The 20,872-nt window shown below is 37.3% G+C and overlaps 1 protein-coding gene across 1 annotated transcript in view; it reads right to left on the bottom strand.

Annotated features, from left to right (window-relative positions):
• The window catches only part of LOC149846111 (zinc finger (CCCH type) helicase family protein), a 30,266-nt gene that overhangs the window by 6,662 nt on the left and 2,732 nt on the right, over positions 1–20,872 (bottom strand). The window contains exons 2-9 of the mRNA XM_089990481.1: positions 18,952–19,129; positions 16,642–16,818; positions 16,176–16,323; positions 11,696–12,013; positions 10,767–10,913; positions 10,516–10,696; positions 9,696–9,982; positions 9,483–9,605 (exon numbers count right to left, since the gene is read on the bottom strand). Of these exons, the coding sequence (XP_089846607.1) occupies positions 9,483–9,605; positions 9,696–9,982; positions 10,516–10,696; positions 10,767–10,913; positions 11,696–12,013; positions 16,176–16,323; positions 16,642–16,818; positions 18,952–19,129 (1,559 nt within the window). The remainder of the gene's footprint in view (positions 1–9,482; positions 9,606–9,695; positions 9,983–10,515; positions 10,697–10,766; positions 10,914–11,695; positions 12,014–16,175; positions 16,324–16,641; positions 16,819–18,951; positions 19,130–20,872) is intronic.

Below are 20,872 nucleotides of genomic sequence, written 5' to 3'. Positions count from 1 at the left end.
GGTTGAAGGGAAAGTTTTATAGGACGACTATTAGACCCGCTTTACTATATGGTACGGAATGTTGGGCTGCCAAGAGACATCATATTCAAAAAATGAGTGTAGCTGAGATGCGGATGCTTAGATGGATGTGTGGAAATACAATAAAAGATAAGATTCGGAACGAAGAGATACGTAAGAAGGTAGGTGTTGCACCCATTGAAAATAAGATGCGAGAGAATCGTTTACGGTGGTTTGGACATATTCGGCGAAGGCCTAATGATGCTCCAGTTAGAAGATTGGAGAAATGGGAAAATATATTAGTTAAAAGAGGTCGGGGTAGGCCTAGGAAGACTTGGATGGAGATGATAGGAAAGGATATGAATGCTTTGAACCTCACCGAGGACATGGCGTTGGATAGAAATGATTGGAGGAAAAGGATTCATGTGGAAGACCCAAAATGAATTTCTTTTTTGGTTCATATCGCTGACCCCAATTGTTTTGGGATGAAGGCGTAGTTGTTGTTGTTGTATATATATATATATATATATATATATATATATATATATACACACACAATAAATTCTTTATTTTTCTTTTACTTTATATTTTTTTGCATATTTTCTCTTTTTCTAACTAGCTGATAGAGCTAAATATCCGTTAGGCATGCCTAACAGCTAATTAGACTAACTGCTAAACATGCCTAATGGCTAATTGGCTGTATCTTTCTTCTCACTCTTTGTTTACATATATGGGCATCTTGCCCATTGTAAAATATGCTTTTGTGAGCATTATTTTTCAATAAAAAAATTTATTTTATTTTTATGTGTTGCGCTCCTGCTCTTTGCCTTAGTGCATTTGTGTTTCCCCTAGTGGCATATGTTATTGGCTTATAGACTTCTTGTATTCTTCATTATTATTCGATTACATGGTATGAGAGCCTTGTGCTCTTTGATCCTATTGTGCAATCTTGTTGACCAAAGCATTGGTTCTCTTGTTCCACGTTAGTGCTTGCGGATTCAGGTTCTTCATCATCCTCCATCATGGCCAAAAAAGAGTCTACCACCGTGATCTCCTCAAACTCAACGACTCCAACTATCTAATGTGGGCTACCGCTATAGAGAATCATATTAAAGGTAAAAAATTATGGGACCATGAAGGATCCCCAATCAAGGAAGCTGACTGGGCAAGGCCATAGAAGAGGAGAACTCTACTAGTGCTAGAGATCTCTTTGTAATAGCATCTATTAAGAACTGGCTCATATATCTGTAATGAAACAAGAGTGCACAAATACAATGCCAACAAAGGGCTACACAAGCGCACAAATATAACATGGTCTCCAATGGACCGATAACAACCTCATAAAAGAGATACACAAAAATGTGAAATCCACAATATCACAAAAGCACAAAGCTCACAAGAGCATAACAAAAAAATTACTGTATTAATACTTCACCAAACGCTATAGAAAAGCATTCCGATGAATGAAGAGGTGAGGCTCTATTTATAGAACGGTCATATTTATGACCGTTAGGGGCAGTCCAACAACTAGTTGGACTGTCCTCCAACAGTCATATTGATTGTACATAAAATAAACAAAAACAAAGAAAATAAAAAAGACTTTTCATATATTTTGTGAAATGACAAAAATACCCCTGATATACATAATATTTATAAATATATGTATATCAGTCTGGTATGAATATATACACAATATTTTAACAATATCAATTATATATAAAAAATAACTTCCTAAATGGAGATTTAAAGATGTTTACATTGATCCACCTCATGATCTTAATGTCGAGAAGGATAAGGTTCTACGTCTTCGTAAAGCTTTGTATGATAAGTTCAATAAAACCAATGTTGTAAGTAGCATATGATATGGTACTATATGTATAGTTACTATTTGCATGCATGGGTTAAAGAAGAAGAAGCATTTTTAATGAAAGGGTATTCAGTCGATCAATATGGAAGGAGCACAAGAGGTAGATGATGAAGATCCCACATATATTGGAGATGATGTGAATGTTGAAAGAGGAAGAGAAGAAAGAAGATAATGATGATGATGATTAAGGTTATATTTTTTAAAAACTTGGTTATTTAACTTAAGTGTTTATAAACTTGGCTATTTTGTTTTTGTTTATATAATATGAAAGTATAAGTCTTGTGGCATGCTCTTAATTGCAAAATATTTAATATTTTGCATTGTTCTTGTGAGATAGTTGATGTTTGATGATATCTTATGCAGCTCAAAGAGACATAAATGTTTTATATGTGATTTTATGGTTGTATTTTGTGCAATTCATCATTATTTCATGTGTTATGGTTTTTTTAGAATCTTAGGTAATTATTTCTGCTTTTTATGATTTTTTAGAATTTTATTAAAAATTATAATTTTTTACTATACGATATGTATCTTATTTTAGGCTCGACCATTACGGGTAACGATACGATACTTGCAACCTTGAATAAAACCATGTTAAATCTTTGTTTTAAATCTTGTTATATTGATATATCTCTTTTTGTAAGATCCACAAGTTCTAACATTGTCATATTACTCTTGCACGTTGATGATATGATCATCACTAGGAGTTAAAAGAAAGGCGTAGAACAAATTAAGTATGTGCTTAAAGAAACCTTTGATGTGTCTGACCTTAGTTATTTGAGGTATTTATGTTGAACTGTTGTTGACAAATGTTGGAATTGGCTTACAGTATGTATGATATGCATAATGCTTGGTCTAATAATGAACAAGTAGGTTAAGGAGCCAATAAGTTGCCGATATGGTGTTGGGTCTTCTCAAGAGACTCCATCTTTTGCTCTCATCTTTGCATTAATTACTTTCAGTGTATTTATCTTTTTATTATCGGTGATTCCCGAATGAGCAACAATATCAGTTACAAACTTCATTTGAGATACAAGGTACCCTCTTGGCGAGTAGGCTACTTCAATACTTAAAAAGAACTCCATTTCTAAAGGGTTTTTCTTATCTTCTTGTCTAAATTTTATTGCCTATTCTTATTCAGATTGGGGAGGAAATCTCAATTATTGTCACTAAATTACTGGTTTATATGTATTCTTAGGTGATTCTCTTATATCTTGGTGATGCAAGAAACAACAAGAGGTATCATTATCATCTACAAAAGTTGAGTATAGGGTTATGGCCACTACTACAACTGAGGTTGTTTGGCTACAAACTCTTCTTAAAGATATGGGAGTTGATATTTAAAAACCATCATGTTTTTGTAACAAGAGCACCATATATATCGCCAGTAACCATACCTTCCACGAACAAGATAAATTGTCACTATGTTCGGGAGTACTTAAAATGAACTATTTAATTACCTTATGTTCCTTTGGAGTATCAAATCGCGGATTTTTTCACCAAGACCCTACCTTTACCACGATTTGTTTTTCTTCTTAGCAAACTTTCAATGATCTCACAATAAGTTTGAGGGGGGGTGTTAAATATTGATGTATTTAATATATGTGTAGTGTATATACATATGTATTTAGTATATGCATATAATATTTTTTACTTTATTTTTCTTTTACTTAAAATTTTTGTATTTTATTCTTTTTCCTAACTAGGAGTTAGAGATGGCTAGCCATCAGGCATGCCTAACAGCTAGTCTAGCAGCTAGTTAGAATAGCTGTTAGACATGCTTAATGGATAGTTGGTTGTCCCTTCTCACTCTTTGTGTAGGCATCTTGCCAATTGTAAAATATGCTTTTGTGAGCATTATTTTCAATAAAATTTATTTATTTTTTTATGTGTCGCTCTCTTGCTCTTTGCCTTTGTGCATTTGTATTGCCCTTAGTGGCCTTTGTGTTGCCCTTAGTGTCGTATGTTATTGGCTTATAGCCTTCTTGTATTCTTCATTGTTATTTGATTACAAGAAGAAAATGGGAGATTCAAAGAAAAAGGTAATCTCTATAACCAGATTAAAGACATGCTAATTGCATTGGAGTTAAACAAAGTTAACTCAATTTACCATTGATACATTGACATAAGCAAACAGTTATTTATTAGGAGTTGACAATAATATGGAAAGGGGACATAAAAGGAAACTTAAAATTGAAATGAAATGGGGATCTTCGAAACACGAGCTTAGATTAACAAGAGCAAGTGTCAAGAATGACACTAAAGCATAACCCTTAAAAAGGGTATAACTGGAAACAAAATAAAAATAAAAATGTATTCTTTATTGATATGAAAAACCAATTGCTTAAGAAGCATTGGAGTAAAATACAAGAGGGGTTGCACCCCTTTATATACACAGCTGAAAGAGGACTCAATAGAGTTGTTGGGCACAGTCCAACAGCTCTATTTAGAGCTGTTGGAATGTGTCAGTCCAACAGCTCTATTGCTAGTCAAGTCTGGACAGGACTTGACTAGCAACAGTCATTCTAGTTCAAACTGAACTAGATGACATAAAGACAAAAAATAAAAATAAAGAAAAAAAATTACCGAAAAGAAAGAAATGAAAAATGTATTTATATATATAATAATATAATATTATTATATATACATATGTGTACAGTTTTACATTTTAACACTCCCCCTCAAACTTACGGTACAATGAGCGAAAGTTTGTCTAAGAGAAAGTGAAATCGGGGAGCAGCGAGAGGCTTTGTAAAGAAGTCTGCTAACTGATATTCTGAAGTGACATATGGCAGATCAATTATCCCGTGTAGATATTCCTCTCTGACGTAGTGACAATCCATTTCGATGTGTTTGGTGCGTTCGTGGAATGTTCTGTTACTAGCAATGTAGATCGCACTTTTGTTGTCACAACACATTTGTGAAGCCTTTGTTGCTTCAGCTCCCATGTCAGCAAGCAGTCGTCGGAGCCAAACTACTTCCATGGTCGTGGTTGCCATGGCTCTGTATTCAGCTTCGGTGGATGAGAGAGATATCTTCTGCTGCTTTTTACACCTCCACGAGATTAATGATTCCCCTAAAAAGACACAAAAGCCAGTGGTTGAGTGTCTGTTATTGGGATCACCTCCCCAATCAGCATCAGTATATGCAATTAAATCAAGAGAAGAGGAGGAAGATAAGAAAAGTCCTCGTGAAAGAGAGGACTTGATGTATCTGATAATACGCATGACTGCTCCCATATGAACAGAAGTAGGAGCATGTTGAAATTGACTTGCTGTATGAACAACATGTGCTATATCTGGTCTGGTAATGGATAGATAGAAAAGTGCCCCGACAAGCTGTCTGTAAGGAGTAGGGTCTGCAAGAAGTTCTCCATCATCAATCTTCATTTTAACATTAACAACTTCTGGAGTGTCGACTTTCTTATCATCAGTAATACCAGACCTGAAAACAATATCAAAAGCAAATTTAGTCTGAGATAATAAATATCCTCTAGGAGAATAAGCAACTTCAATGCCTAAAAAATATCTCAACAAGCCCAAATCAGTCATTTCAAAATGAGATTTAAGAAGTGTTTTGATTGTTTCAACTCCCTGTTTATCGCTTCCGGTGATGATCATATCATCCACATAGAGAAGAAGCACAATGATCACTGCATCAGAATTCTTAATAAACAAAGCAGTGTCAGTTAAACAGAATTGAAAACCAATATCAATCATAACACGACTAAACCTATCATACCAAGCTTTTGGTGCTTGTTTAAGTCCATAAAGAGCTTTTTCTAAGCGAAGGACTTTACCCTTAGGAATACTTAGACCAGGAGGGGGTTCCATATATACTTCTTCAACTAGCTTTCCATTTAAAAAAGCATTTTTGACATCCATTTGAAAAATAGACCATTTTTTGATAGAAGCTAAGGCAATTAAGGTTCGGACAGTAGTCATACGAGTCACCGGAGCAAAGGTTTCTTCATAATCAATCCCATATTCTTGGGCATAACCTTTGGCTACTAAACGGGCTTTATATCTTTCAAGAGTACCATCACTCTTGGTTTTAATTTTATAAACCCATCGACATCCTATAGTTTTCTTCCCTGGAGGAAGATCTTGAATATTCCATGTAGAAGCCTTTTCAAGTGCATCTAATTCAGCTTTCATGGCTTCTATCTATTTGATATCATTTTTTGCTTGAAAATATGTGGATGGTTCTTCATATGAGTGAATTAATGCAATAACTGCCCTATATGTGGGTGAGAAAGACTCGTATGATACAAACTTTCCTGGAGGCCTCGAGATTCGGGTTGATTGTCTAGTTGGAATGTTAGAATATTTCTCAAGTGCACATGGAGGATTAGACTCTTGTCGCCTGGAATATTGAATACTAGTATCTCTATGAACTTCTTCATTTTCAACATTAAGATCAATAATTCTTTGATCATCATCAAAGTTACAGTCAAGGTCATATTCATTAGATGTTGATGTTAGATCTAGCAAAAAGGAGTACTCAGTGACGTCTTTTAATTTTCTAAAATCAAAGAAACTCTCCTTTTCAAGAAAGGAAACATTTCTAGACACATATAGTTTATTATTTTTGAAGTCAAAACATCTATAACCTTTCTGGTTTTCAGCATATCCTAAAAAGGCACAGGGAATCGCATGAGGGAAAAGTTTATCATTTTTGTCAGTAAATATGAAACATTTGCACCCAAATATTCTTAGTCTAGAGTAGTCTGGAGAAATGTTCATAAGTTTTTCAATGGGAGTGATATTTTGTAACGAAGAAGATGGCATCCTATTAATGAGATATGTGGCAGTTAAGGCAGCTTCTGCCAAAAAGTCTTTCGGGACTTGATTTGCTATTAATAAAGTCCTAGTGGTTTCTATAATATGGCGATGTTTTCGTTCTGCCAGTCCATTTTGTTGAGGTGTATAAGGACAAGATCTTTGATGTGTGATGCCATGCAATTTAAGATAATTTTGAAAATCTGTGGATAAGAACTCTCCCCCTGAATCTGTGCGAAAAATAGTAATATCATTTTGAAACTTGTTTTTAACCATATTATGAAAAGTTTGAATGTATGAAAATACTTCAGACTTATGTTTGAGAAAATACATCCACGTATGTCGGGAGAAATCATCGACAAAAATAACATAGTAAACAAATCCTCCTTTAGAAATTACTGGTGCAGGACCCCAAACATCCGAGTGTATTAATTCAAGTGGTCTTGAAGAGAAAAAGGTTCTGTTCTGAAATGGTAATCTTTTCATTTTGCTGAGAATACAATCTTTACAATCAAATGATTCAGAGTTACAAAATTTCCCTAGATTTGGAAAATGTTGGATTTTGGCTATATGTGGGTGACCAAGTCTCTTATGCCACAGTTCCAACTCTGTTTTTTGAATATTATAACAAAAAGCTTTCTTCGGCATTTCCAAAAAATCCATGTAATAGAGTCCTTCTCTATGGCCTTCCCCAATCAACTTGCCTGACTGACGATCCTGTACCCAACAACCATGAGAAGAAAAAGAAATATTACACCCATAATCAGAAATTTGAGATACAGATAAAAGATTTAAATTTATTTTGGGAACATGTCTAATTTCTGGAATAAAAAAAAATTTTGTTTTATAAATTTTTTCAAAATTTCCTATTCTTTCTATTTCAAGAGAAGTCCCATCAGCAGTAAAGACCTTTGACACACTTGTTTTATTTTTAACACATTTGGATAGACTTTGATTATTTGGGGTCATATGAAAAGATGCACCAGAGTCAAGAAGCCAAGAAATTTTACCTAGATCAGAAAAAGATGAGGCTGCTGCGCCGGTTGAAGCTTCAGATGAGGAAGAGGCACCTTTGATGAGAGGCTGAAGAATCTCCATTAGTTGGGCCAGGGAAATTGGTGCATCCTGATCTTTAGGCTCCGATCCAGCAATTGCAGCTCTTTTTTCTCTCAGCTCCTTAAGTTTGGGACATTGTGGCCTATAGTGTCCCGGTTCATGACAGTGATGACAAATAACTTTCTTCTTATCATAGTCACCATTTTGTCGGTTAAAGTGAGGAGGCCTATATGATCGAACATGATTCCCTGGTCTAGACACGGCTAAAACGGAATCATCTTCAATTTTTAAAGAACCTTTCCGGAGACGATTTTCTTCCATTGTTAACTCTTCAATAGTTTCAACAATAGAAGGAATTTTTCCCCGGTGAAGTAGGGCTGATTTAGTGGTTTCAAATTCCGGCCTTAATCCAGTGATAAACTGGTAAAAATGTTCGGCATCGAGTTGTTTCTGACGAAGCTCGATGTCTTCGGCACAATGCCACTTTGGTTCTAAAAGGGAAAGTTCTTCCCAAAGTTCGGACAACCCATTGTAATATTCACGAATAGTTTTGTCTCCTTGTGTCATCATTCGAACTTTTTCTTGGAGGTTGCACACGTGTGCAATATCTTTAAGGGAATACATATTCTTAAGGTATTCCCATGCCTTATCGGCATGATCAAATTTGGCAAGATTTGAGCATTTTTTAATGTCAACGCTATTGATAAGCCATGACATTATCTTCGCATGAGATATTCTCCATTCTTTCCATTTCTTCTCGTATGAGGCAATAGCCTTGATTTTCTCTTCTTCCGATAGAGGGACCTCTTTATCTCCCTCCTTTTTAGTAAGAGATAACTTAGGTTCCGAATCGGAACCATCCACAATCCCCCATAAGCCTTTTCCCCATATATGGTGCTTCATGATTGAAGCCCATGTTACATAGTTCGTATCGCTTAGTTTCATAGGCATGATGGTGACTTTATCATTGTCATCCATCGATTACAAGGAGAGAATGAATAGGGATAGAAGAGAAACAAGAAGGAAAATGAAAAAGAAAGAAAAAAAAACAATACAACAAGATGTGAAATCTTCTCCAATGAAGTGATAAAACACTTCTCTGTGGCGAACACTTTTGCAAACGGGCACGGAAACCGAGGCAGATTTTCCTCAAGATTTAGTACTTCCACGGCTCTGATACCATGAAATGAAATGGGGATCTTCGAAACACGAGCTTAGATTAACAAGAGCAAGTGTCAAGAATGACACTAAAGCATAACCCTTAAAAAGGGTATAACTGGAAACAAAATAAAAATAAAAATGTATTCTTTATTGATATGAAAAACCAATTGCTTAAGAAGCATTGGAGTAAAATACAAGAGGGGCTGCACCCCTTTATATACACAGCTGAAAGAGGACTCAATAGAGTTGTTGGACTGTGTCAGTCCAACAGCTCTATTGCTAGTCAAGTCTGGACAGGACTTGACTAGCAACAGTCATTCTAGTTCAAACTGAACTAGATGACATAAAGACAAAAAATAAAAATAAAGGAAAAAAATTACCGAAAAGAAAGAAATGAAAAATGTATTTATATATATATAATAATATAATATTATTATATATACATATGTGTACAGTTTTACATTTTAACAAAAATAACATGGCCAAAAGTACACACATGCACGTGCATGGACACACAGACAAACAAAAACAAGGGGAAAAAACAAAAATAGTGGTAAATCGTAGTTCACTATCAAATAAAATACAATCATCAAAGAGAATGAACCATGTAAAAAGTTTACCTTAAATACGCGCAACCAAAACTCAAAAGCACATAAATTTCCCACAAGAACTATTTCTTTTCTATCTGCAGATGCTGCACCACCAGAATCAAACTGGAAGTATTGGTCAAGATATTCTGCAAACTGTGGAATAATGAAACATGAGATCAGAAGAGGATGAGATACCAAACCACTATGTAAATGGATACATGCCTACGAATTCATTCAACATACCATCTGGTGCTGGCCAAATGGATAAAGAATAGGCAGTGGCTGCACATCCATCAATATACCAAGCAGAATACCTTCACGCAGCATTCCAGTAGCACCAAATTTGATTACCAGCACTGATGCATCAAATGACAGTGGAAGACTCCCCACCAATCTTCCATAAAAGGTTGGTACATATCGACCACCTCTTGGAGATATTGGCTTTTCCAGAGCATGCACACGAACCAAAAACTTCAATGCATCTTCAACTACTTTAGGATTTGGAGCATCCAAAGCCTTCTGCAACAAAGCTGATGGACACAATATAAAATATTAATTTGTTCCTCCCATATCCTACTCCAAGTGTTCTACTTAAACACCTAGATTATCAAACAAAAGGAACTCTGATCATGTTTTCAGAAAGATTAACATCATCTTCGATACATACTAAAACAAAAACAGCCCAAAATGCCAACTAGAGAACAAAAAAGCAGATAAACAGAAAGTAGCACCAAAATCCTAGCAGAACACACCTTGTTTTGCAGCATCTAACAGTGAAGGAGGGGTCACATTACATTTGTCATCATGCAGAGAACCCAATCTTTAAAGGGACCAAAAGGCTGGACTGACTAGAAGAGAATAGTATAGAATTTTTCCAGTATGGATTAAATGTTATGATGCATAGTCCCTTACATTTCTGCTATATGTCAATGTATCATAGGTAAATTAACGCTACTTTCTATGGATAGTTGTCAATGATGAATGGACTAATATTTGGAATGAACCTTGGACCTAGGAACGTCAGATAAAACATTCAAAGACTACATTGCAGAAAGTGGTTTACCTTTGGGATCATTGATCACCTTTGACTCAGAGCAACATATTGTAAGAACATGCTTCCTCAGAGATAACCTCAACAATGCAGGCTGTTCATAATCCACCAAATTGACAAAAAATGACCTAGGAACTAACCGATAAATTGTACCATCACAGGTTCTGCCTGTCCTTCCCTTGCGTTGATCAGCCTACCAGACAACTTACGAAGTGAGAGAGAGAGAGAGAGAAAGAGAAAGAGAGTATGAAGCCATTTTACACCTGAGACTTGGACACCCAAACAAGCTCTGATACATCCCTCTTCCTATTATCATCCCAAAATATTTGCAAGGATCGACATGAATCAATAACAAATGCTACTCCAGGTATTGTTACTGATGATTCCGCAACACTTGTCGCTAGTATCACCTATAAAAGTAACCCAACTTTTAATTGAGAGAAGAAACAAGAAAAGGATGGAAGGAAAATAAAGGAACATAACAGAAAAAACAAGAGATGGCATGATCTGGGGCAGTCAAGTTTGGCATCAGCTTTGCCTAGTCTGAGAAATTTTCCCATTACTATCCCGCTAATTTAGAAGAAAATAAAAACTAAGAAAGAAAAGAAAATGTGGGTTCCACTTCTATTTTAGATCTTTATAACATTAGAAGGCTTATGTATGTTCACTAAAATTTTCATAATCACCAGGTTCTCAAGGATTTTAGAAAAGAAACTAAAAAAATTCCCTTAGTCTGAGTGCATCTTCCCTCTGCCCAAAAGGTGTCAAGGTTCCCTGATGGAAGTGGTTTATATTACCAAGTGAAAAACGCCCAATAATGAGTATGATGACCTAAAATCTAGGAATGCAGCACCACGCAACCAAGACAGCAATCCAGTGAATGCGGATTGAGTCAACTGAATCATGGACGACCACCTGTTTTAAGTCCTTACAACTTTACTAGCTACCAATGCGACTAACACTGGTTGGTTCCAATATATTTACTTTCTACAGTCACAATACTCATCAGAATCTCAATAAACTATAAAGTATCTGCTTAAAAAGCAATCCTACTGCTAAGTTTATCATTAGTTATAAAGCATATGCACCTGAGATAATGTGAAATGAATATCAGAGAATAGATTCCAAATAAATTATGACAAACATGTCACCACATAATCAAACAAAAAAAAAAAAGCCGATAATAAATTACCTTGCGATGTATCATGGAAACTTTCATAGCCTTAAGTGATTGTTCTGTATCAATGCTACTGTGTAAAATGTGAATTTCAAAAGAGAACTGTTTCAAAGACCTCAACAGCACCCACTGCAGTTCCAATGCCCTGTATGTTGGAAGGAAAATTAAAATGCTTTTCTCAATATCAGGCTCATTGTTATGAATGTGGACCACCAAATCGCATATAAGCTCGTGCATTTGCTCTTTGATCTCAGCATCACCAGAATTAAAACTCACAGCTGAGCCTTTGTCTCCAGACAAAGATTCAGCATGCTTTCCAAGTAGTTCAATAACCTGGACTGCCAAGAATGGTGAAGAAATTAGATGCTCATAAATGTTTAACTTAACATTCCTCAGCAAGTATAGTATGTTCACCGGATCTTCAAATGAGAACAAAAGTAGAAATAACTGCTCCACAGAAAATGAAAAGAATAACAAACAGCAAGAAAAGAGAAAACAATCAAGATAAAACAAGGGAAAAAAAGGATACTTATGTGTTGGTCAATGTCCAGTAGATGCATGCACAAAGAACGCATGCATGTCATAGAGAATGAATAATTTGTTAGCACGACATAACGGTCAATATAATTAAAACTGACATTACAAATATAAGCAATTTTCTGGCATGCCTTTAACAAAATGCACTTTCGGTTTCGGCTCATTCTTATCTTGAGAATTTCGGAGTGCCAAGGGGTGGGGGTGTGAGAATCCTAGGACAAGGGTCAAGTAAGACCTTGTCCATACATCTAATGCAGCAAATTCAAATCAACCACCAGTCGAATAATAAGAGACTTGATGCCAGCTATGTCACATGGGTGCGGGTGCGGGGGTGCGGCACTTTCAAAAACCTTGGGTGCGGGGGTGCAGCAGGGGCAAAAATGTAAATATATATATATAGAGAGAGAGAAGGGGGGTCGGGGGTTCCCCCCGGCGCGGTCAGCGGGCAGGGGCCGCCCCTGGCGGGGGGTTATAGGGGGGCAGCAGCTCCCCCCCCCCCCCCCCGAAGAATTTTTTTTTTAATTCCGCAGCCCATTTCATAGGCCAAAAAAAAAAATTTAAATCCAAAAAATGGACCGAAATGACGGGTTGACCGCACCCGCGGCGAGTCGCATCGACGCGGGTGCGGCACCCTGCTAGCCGAATCCCTGTTACATATCATGCCAGTGTCCACACACCCATTAAAAGTGTGCCCAAGGGCTGCAACTACAACTTCTCAAACTGTAATGATCAGAAAACGAAAAACCCAAAAACTAAAATCATGTTCCCTCTGGTTTCTTCCCTTGTTTGATGGCTAAGATGGGGAAAGTTTCCCCCATGGTGGGTTTCAAACCTGAGATCCATCAGCTTGATACAGTGTGACTCAACGCGTCCAGCTATCATATTCAAACTCCAATAGTGCATTATCAGATGACTTGGCTATAACAGGCCACATTAATTACTGTTACACATGCAACTTCCACGTTGCAACCATATGCATGAAAAGAGCACTACAAACCTCTGATGATGGAGAGAATTCTTGAAGTGAATGGCCCCTGTAAATTCCTGCAGAAGCAGATCTCTATTATCTCATTAGATAATGTATTTGCTGCAAAATCCCATGAATCTATTCACACTATCATCCTACTCGATATGCACCGAGTAAACCCTGATGAAACATTATTAACTCCCAATGATTTCATATTGGTACACATTCTCACCACCCTTGGCAACATCAAATGATCTATGCAGACGTTGGCAGTGTCATGCATAACCAAGTATACCCTTCACTTGAGTTACAATCCTTCATGAGAAAGACTAAAAGAATATTTAAACTTGTTTGGAGTGGTAGAACCCTCACTTGTACATGAGTACAAGTGTACAACCAACTTCAATTAGGAAGCAAGCAGATTGACATGAAAGTGACACACAACAATCTTACCAAAATAGGTGAGCTAATGAAACACAACAGAATTCATTCTGGAAAACACTGGATTACTATAAAAGTTGGCCACCAGCCCTAGGGAATATCACTAATCCTTGAACAGACAAACTCAATGACATCCTATGTCACATAGGTGCGGGTGCGGATGCGGGCATGGGTGTGGATGCAGCGATGCGGTACTTTAAAAAAACTTGGGTGTGGGGGTGCGGGGAGGGTATATATATAATTTTTAACAATTTTAAGTTAACACTACGTGAATGTGTGTGCATTTATGTATTTATATATACATAATATAGATAAAAATGGACTTGATTAGGGTTAACTGAATCTACTTTTGGATAGAAATGGACCTCAGTGTGGTTCACTTCACCTAACACAAAGGAAGTTGTGTCCAAGTGTCGCACCCGCCTGGGTGCGGGTGTGACGTGGGTGTGGTGCCCTGTTAGAAGAGTCCGTGTGACAGATGACATCTTGTTAAAAAAAGGCAACACCTCTACCAAACGACTTATGTACCAAATCTCAAGGCAAAAAAGTTCATAATTAAACAGGAAATGAAATTTTCAAAATGCACTCATTGATTCTCAAGAATCAAAGAACAAAGATGAGAAACTTGATTTCTACACAGAGGGTACAGGTTCAGGTTTGGTACTGAACCAAACTGAAATTGGCAAGTTTTTATCAGTACTGATCAGAAATATCTGAACTTAAGGCTATGTCACATGGGTGCGGGTGCGGGTGCGGGTGCGACACGGGTGCGGCGCAATTCCAAAAAATTTGGACACGGGGACTCGGCTATATATATATATATATATATATATATATATATATATATATATATATTTTAAATATTATAATTATTTATAATATACTGCCAAAATAATCTGCGAGCAGAGGGTGCAGGGAGGGGGGCCGAGCCCCTCCCCTGCGAGCAGAGGGTGCAGGGAGGGGGGCCGAGCCCCTCTTCTGCGTGCAAAGGGTGCAGGGAGGGGGCCGAGCCCCTCCTCTGCGAGCAGAGGGTGCAGGGAGGGGCCGAGCCCCTCCCCTGCGAGCAGAGGGTGCAGGGAGGGGCCGAGCCCCTCCCCTGCGAGCAGAGGGTGCAGGGAGGGGGGCTGAGCCCCTCTTCTGCGTGCAAAGGGTGCAAGGAGGGAGGCTACGAGCAGAGGGTGAAGGAGGGTCGACATACCTGACGGAGGGGGAGACGGTGGCTGCCTGTCGCCGGAGTTCGGATCGTCGGCGCAGTTGCAGGAGAAAGCTGCAGGGGCTGAGGGGGAGAGGCAAAATCGAGAGGGTAAGCCCCTCTCCCTATCGATAAACCCCTTTTAGGGTTCGGCTGCCAAAAAAATTGGATCTGGGTCGGGTTTGGACCCGACCCGACCCGGATCCAAAACATAATTTAAAACTCGAAATGGACAATTTTGGACTCGGTCAAAGTTGACCGAGTCCAAAATGTGGACGGACTCGGCCCGGACTCGTTGACCGAGTCCGACTCGGCGTTGACCGAGTCCGGGCCGAGTCCGAAGCCGCACCCGAGTCCGCACCCGAGTCCGTGCGTGTCGACGCGGGTGCGGCAACCCTTTAGCCGAGTCCGTGTGACATAGACTTAAGGTTTTTAAATCCAAATCGAATGAAGAACGGGATCTGATTAAGCCACATTTGGACTCATTAAGGATGGAAATATAATTAGATTTAGATCGAGAAAAGTTTGCTCACACCAACTCCGAGTCCTACATCATAGTCCAGACCTGAGAATGCTAGCTCTACATCATAGTCCAGACCTGAGAATGCTAGATCTGACCAGACAGGATTCAATTAACACTTGACCAAATCTGACCAGATTACATCCAACAAACAGTAAGTAGCAGCCCTTAGGACTGACTCCAAATCATCATGTCTGTCCGTGTATGAATGACCATGCTCATGCGCATGCAATCTCGATTCGGCATGCAGACAAGACACATATGCAGATACTTCATTAACTGTGAAACTCAGTTCCTTGAAATTGAATCACCATTGAACAAGTTTCCAGAATCTAGCACTGACATAACACGGATAAAATCATGGGGAGTGGTTTCCATTCCTATTATATTATAGATTAAATTAGCCCGTTCATCTATGAAAAGAATTAACAAAAAGAGAAAAGAGTGCATGCTAACACATGCAAATGAACACACACACATGTGTATGCACACACGCATATGCACACATACACATACAGGAGTGTGCACCCTCATACAAATCAACTGACTACATCGGTATATCCAATAATTTCTTGTGTATCAACTAACAAGTTATTGCCTGAAAGGATGATGCAGCACAAAAGTTCAGAACAATATGGATAGAATAAGACCCCATTTCTCATCATCTTTTTACATATAGTTATTACACTGCAAAATACTACAGAATCAAGTTTTATGCACATTAATGACTATATTCCAGATCAATCAAACACACTAGCAAAGTCCAGACTCCAAACATAGCACACACAACTGCAACAAGACTAGATAGTCAAGCTCTGAAGTATGTGAAAATGATCACCTGTTCAAGATATAGAACATGCCGCTGAAAGATTGCTTGCTGTGCCTGATTCGGTATGGCAATAATTTCCACCCTTTCATTCCTTCCAAGATCTTTGAAATAGTCCTTGTATCTATTTATATCTGCTGTAGCAGACATCAATACTACCCTAGTTCATGAAAGAGAACCAGAAACTCAGCAATATGATTGTACTTATTGTATCATCAATAAATTCATAGAGCATTTCATCACTGAATACTCTCTGAAAGTCACAGTCATTGACGTAAACAAATACTGCACACTACAACAGTGCTTTAAGGTTGCGCGCTATTGTTAAATTAAAAAAAGAAAAAGGAAAAAGAAAGACTAGCAAAAAGGAACTTTGTGACTTCTCCAGTTCTTTTTTTTATAAGACAAGTTACTTCGTGAGTTATCAAGTGCCATAACAAATGCAGGGAGAAAAACAACCACTTAGATGACTGCCCACCTCAAGGTTTTGCTTCTCAGTAAGAACTGTTTCACACACACAAGAACCATATCAGATTCCACAGACCTTTCATGCACTTCATCAAGAATAATAACCTTGTACTTTGTCAGGGCAGACAATCCTTTATCCCGCATTTCCTCCAACAGTACACCAGCTGTTTTGAAGAGAATCTTTGACCTGCTAACATAATAAAGAATAAATCGAGGCAGATAAATTTATGACCTTAAAAAAGGTATATGCTGATTAAACAACATGACTAACCACATTGTCCATAATGGAGGGAAAAAAGCACAGATTTTGATTGCAGATTCTGATCTAATGGGTAAAAGGCCCCAAAAAGAAAGCCAAAATAGCTGACTTTGCAAAGTTTGAATGTCAGACTACGAGAAAGCAAGTGAAATGACAGCAAAATGACTGCAAGGGTTTTGGAAACTACGTCATCAATGACTTCCTGATCTTGCATTTTGACCAGAAAGATGAAAGCCATCACACATTTGTTTCTTTGTATTTATGCAGAAAAAGAAATAACATACATGTAAATGAACCAGCTAATAATTTGTCATGAGAAAAGAAAAGCATACATTCATAACAGACTCACAAAAAAGGGACAGCCCAAAATAAAATGAAAAAAAGGAATATGTGGTGTTTTTAAGGCTGATATTGATGATGCTAATTTTGGTGGATGTGAACAAGTTCATCAGGATCTATTTGCCCCAAACAAGTAGTGAACATTTGAAATACTGCAGGGACTTTGCACCAACACTCACCACCAAGGTCATTTCAGTAAATTAGTATACTAATCACTTGTAAGAAGATCATGTACAAATGCAAAGTACTATTGGTAAACATAATAGGGTCTGATCATACCAGCACTAATGCACCGGATTCCATCAAAGTTAAGTTCAGCGTGCTTGGGTGAGAGTAGTACTAGGATGGTTGACCCCGTAGAAAGTCCTCGTGTTGCATTCTCTTTTTGCTCCAAGGGGGGTTGTTGGCATAGTGGGGTGGGGCCTTGGCTGCTAGACGGGCAGTCAAGGTTCGATTCCCATGGGCATCGCCTCTCTGCACAAGCCAACGCATAGCATAGGCCCAGGGGGCAGGGATCCTAGCCTCAGAGTTTTATGCTGCCGGCACGACGACCGTAGGTATGGCAGGCTGAGAGAGTGCGACCAGGTCTTCATGTCAGGTGTGGTTTCTTCGGGTTATAAATCCAAAAAAGTAACATAATAAATGTTGAAAAGATTATATTTCAAAATATTATCACTAAAATACCATTGGATACCCTTCCTGCTAATCTTTTGTAATGCTTCATTTTCTCATTTTTTTTACTTTTTTTATTTTTCTTTTTTCAGTTATATAATTGTCTTAGCTATCCTAGCCCTTCTGTGCCATCAATGTGTAGAAATATAGAGCTTTCATTCAATTAAACAGGCACACTGTTAAGATATTTGATAGCTACGGTTGAAAATATTTAAAGATTCATGTGTGCATGTCACGTATAACCTGTCTATGACTTTCCCGTTTCCGTTTTTTCCCTGATAGACTCCTTTTACTCTTTATTCAGTGTTGTAAAATGTACTGTATCAACCCTAAACAAAACTACTTGTTTATCAAATGAAATTTTTTGAAGCACATGCATTGTGTTAGTGCAAATTTGGCACAAGACTTCATAATGGTGCAATAAAAATTCATGGAAAAGATACTCCTTATCTGCATCCTTTATTTAAAAAACAAAGAAAAACTGTATCCAAAAAAAAGTTTTTCCCCTGGAAGCACTAAATACAAAAAAAAAAAAGCAGGTGGAGTATGTCGGCCTTTACTAAAATGATTCTAGAAGCAACAGAATGGCATATAGGTCATCAAAGTAGAGATAGATTGGATAGGAAGTTCGGAGGACATGAATTTTTGTATCTCACCCATTAAAAAATGGGCATAATTTCTGCAGTAACCAGTTCAACTGCAACGAGTTGCAATTCAATAAGAGAACATATGCAGATGCAAAATCTACAACAATAAGACGAGAGCGACAAGTGAAAGAGAATTGTAATTGCAAAAAGAAAAACATGAGCAGTTTAAGGACTCGAGAATTAACAAAGAAAGTCTCTCTCTCTCTCTCTCTCTCTCTCTCTCTCTCTCTCTCTCTCTCTCTCTCTCTCTCTCTCTCTCTCTCTCTATATATATATATATATATATATATATATATATATATATATATATATATATATATATATATATATATGCATATAATCCAGCAGAAGACAAAAACAAAGACAATAAAAAAGGGAAAAAAACTTCTTAAGATCATTGTACCTTGTTGTCGTTACCCTCAAATGACCGATATGATAACCCACTTCATCCCCAACAGCAGAATGGCGAGCTTCTGATACCATCTTGGCAATAGCAACAACAGCAAATCTTCGAGGCTGCGTGCACAATATTGGTTCCAATCTCTCCTCCAAAAGAAACTGAGGTACTTGAGAGCTTTTACCTTTAACATACTAAGTTATCAATTTCATATACTCTCAAATGTGCAGAAGGAAAATCAATACAAACCGTACAAGACAACCTAGTAAGCTGAATTACCAAATTAGTCTTGATAACTTGCATATGCACAGTATACAATGAAGATTACAACAGAAAAACAAGAAATATAAATATTACAAGACCATGCTGACAGGTGGTGGTGCTCTAGAAATTACAGATATGCAGCTGAAGAAAATACATATTTGCCAATGTATAATATGTATGTATGCACATTACATACATATGTATGCATGTATGTATGTCTATATACATTCATACATACATATATATCAATATGTATACATATACATATGTATGTATATATGCATGATTGTATGTATATCTAACCTCATAATAAATTGTACATGGTTCAAACCATGGACAATTTGTTTTTAATAACCAATACCTCAGTAACCTGACAAAGGAAGTGGTAAGAACAGCGCATACCTATCATACTTCAGTTGTGAGAATAGTTACAGCATGATGCTTACCTTACATGAGAAAGTGTACATGGAGCAGTAACCTGGATATAGTGAAGGGGTCTATGTACAAAGGATTATTTATTGTGTTAGGAAATGGATGGTTTTGAGTAAATCTTGCTAATACATACTTTAAAAAGCCAAACAAGTATAGGTTGATAGCTGTTATACTGTTGCATGTGTCCATGGTTCACTAGAATTCATGTCTACCACTCAATCATTGTCTACCATGGAAGATCACATATAAAGATCATTCTTTCATATATAATGGCATGATAATCACAAGTAATTCCTCCAATCCAATTCAAGAAATGAAGCAACTCTTCCATGAAAAGATTCAAATGAAAGAGTTTGCCATCTTCACTATTGAGTACTGACTCCACATAGAAGTGTATTAATGTGCCAAATTGTTTGATGCCTTCTCCCAGTAAACATCATCTTCTTAAGTCAAAGATTACTCAATGTAAACCAGTTTGGAAGTTGTTTCCATGAACAAACATCTAGTTAAATGTTTAGAAGGCAAATTACGCAACCTATTTGGGAAATGTTAAGAGAAGTTGATAAAGATGAGCTCATGCTTCACAGAGTTTATGAAATGTGGGATAATATGATTGAAAAAATACAAGCTATAGTTTTCAAGCATGAAGAAAAAAATCATGCATTTGATGATTCAGATTTTTTTAATCATATTCATTCAATTTTAGTTAGAAGATGGGATAAGAGCAACACTCATTTGCATTGCATGGCACATTCTCTTAATCCAAAATATTATGCAAATAAGTGGCGGGCTGGTGGTATTGGCCGTGTCCCTCCAAATTTAGACACAGAGCTATCAAGACATAGAAATATGTGTATGACAAGACTTTTTCCAGAAGCATATCTTCTACATCAAGTCACACAAGAGTTTGAAAAATTTTCATCTTCGAGATTATATGGACTGGCATTATTCGCGAGAGAAGAAGATAATATAGATCCTATCATATGGTGGTCAACATTTGGATCAGAAACACCTCTTCTCCAACGTCTTGCATTAAGATTGCTATCGCAGCCTGCTAGTTCATCTTGTTGTGAAAGAAATTGGAGCACATATTCTCAAATCCACAACATGAAGAGAAATAAACTCACCAGCAAGCGTGCAGAGGATTTAGTATATGTTCATTCAAATCTTCGATTACTTTCGCGAAGCAATGATGAATACAGGTACTAATTTGCTCTCTTAGTTATTTGAT

Source organism: Nuphar pumila, chromosome 2 (assembly GCF_984573655.1).
Source record: "Nuphar pumila chromosome 2, dmNupPumi1.hap1.1, whole genome shotgun sequence".
Lineage (NCBI taxonomy): Eukaryota > Viridiplantae > Streptophyta > Magnoliopsida > Nymphaeales > Nymphaeaceae > Nuphar > Nuphar pumila.
The sequence above is the reverse complement of the archived record's forward strand: the minus strand, read 5'-3'. Positions and strand labels throughout refer to the sequence as shown.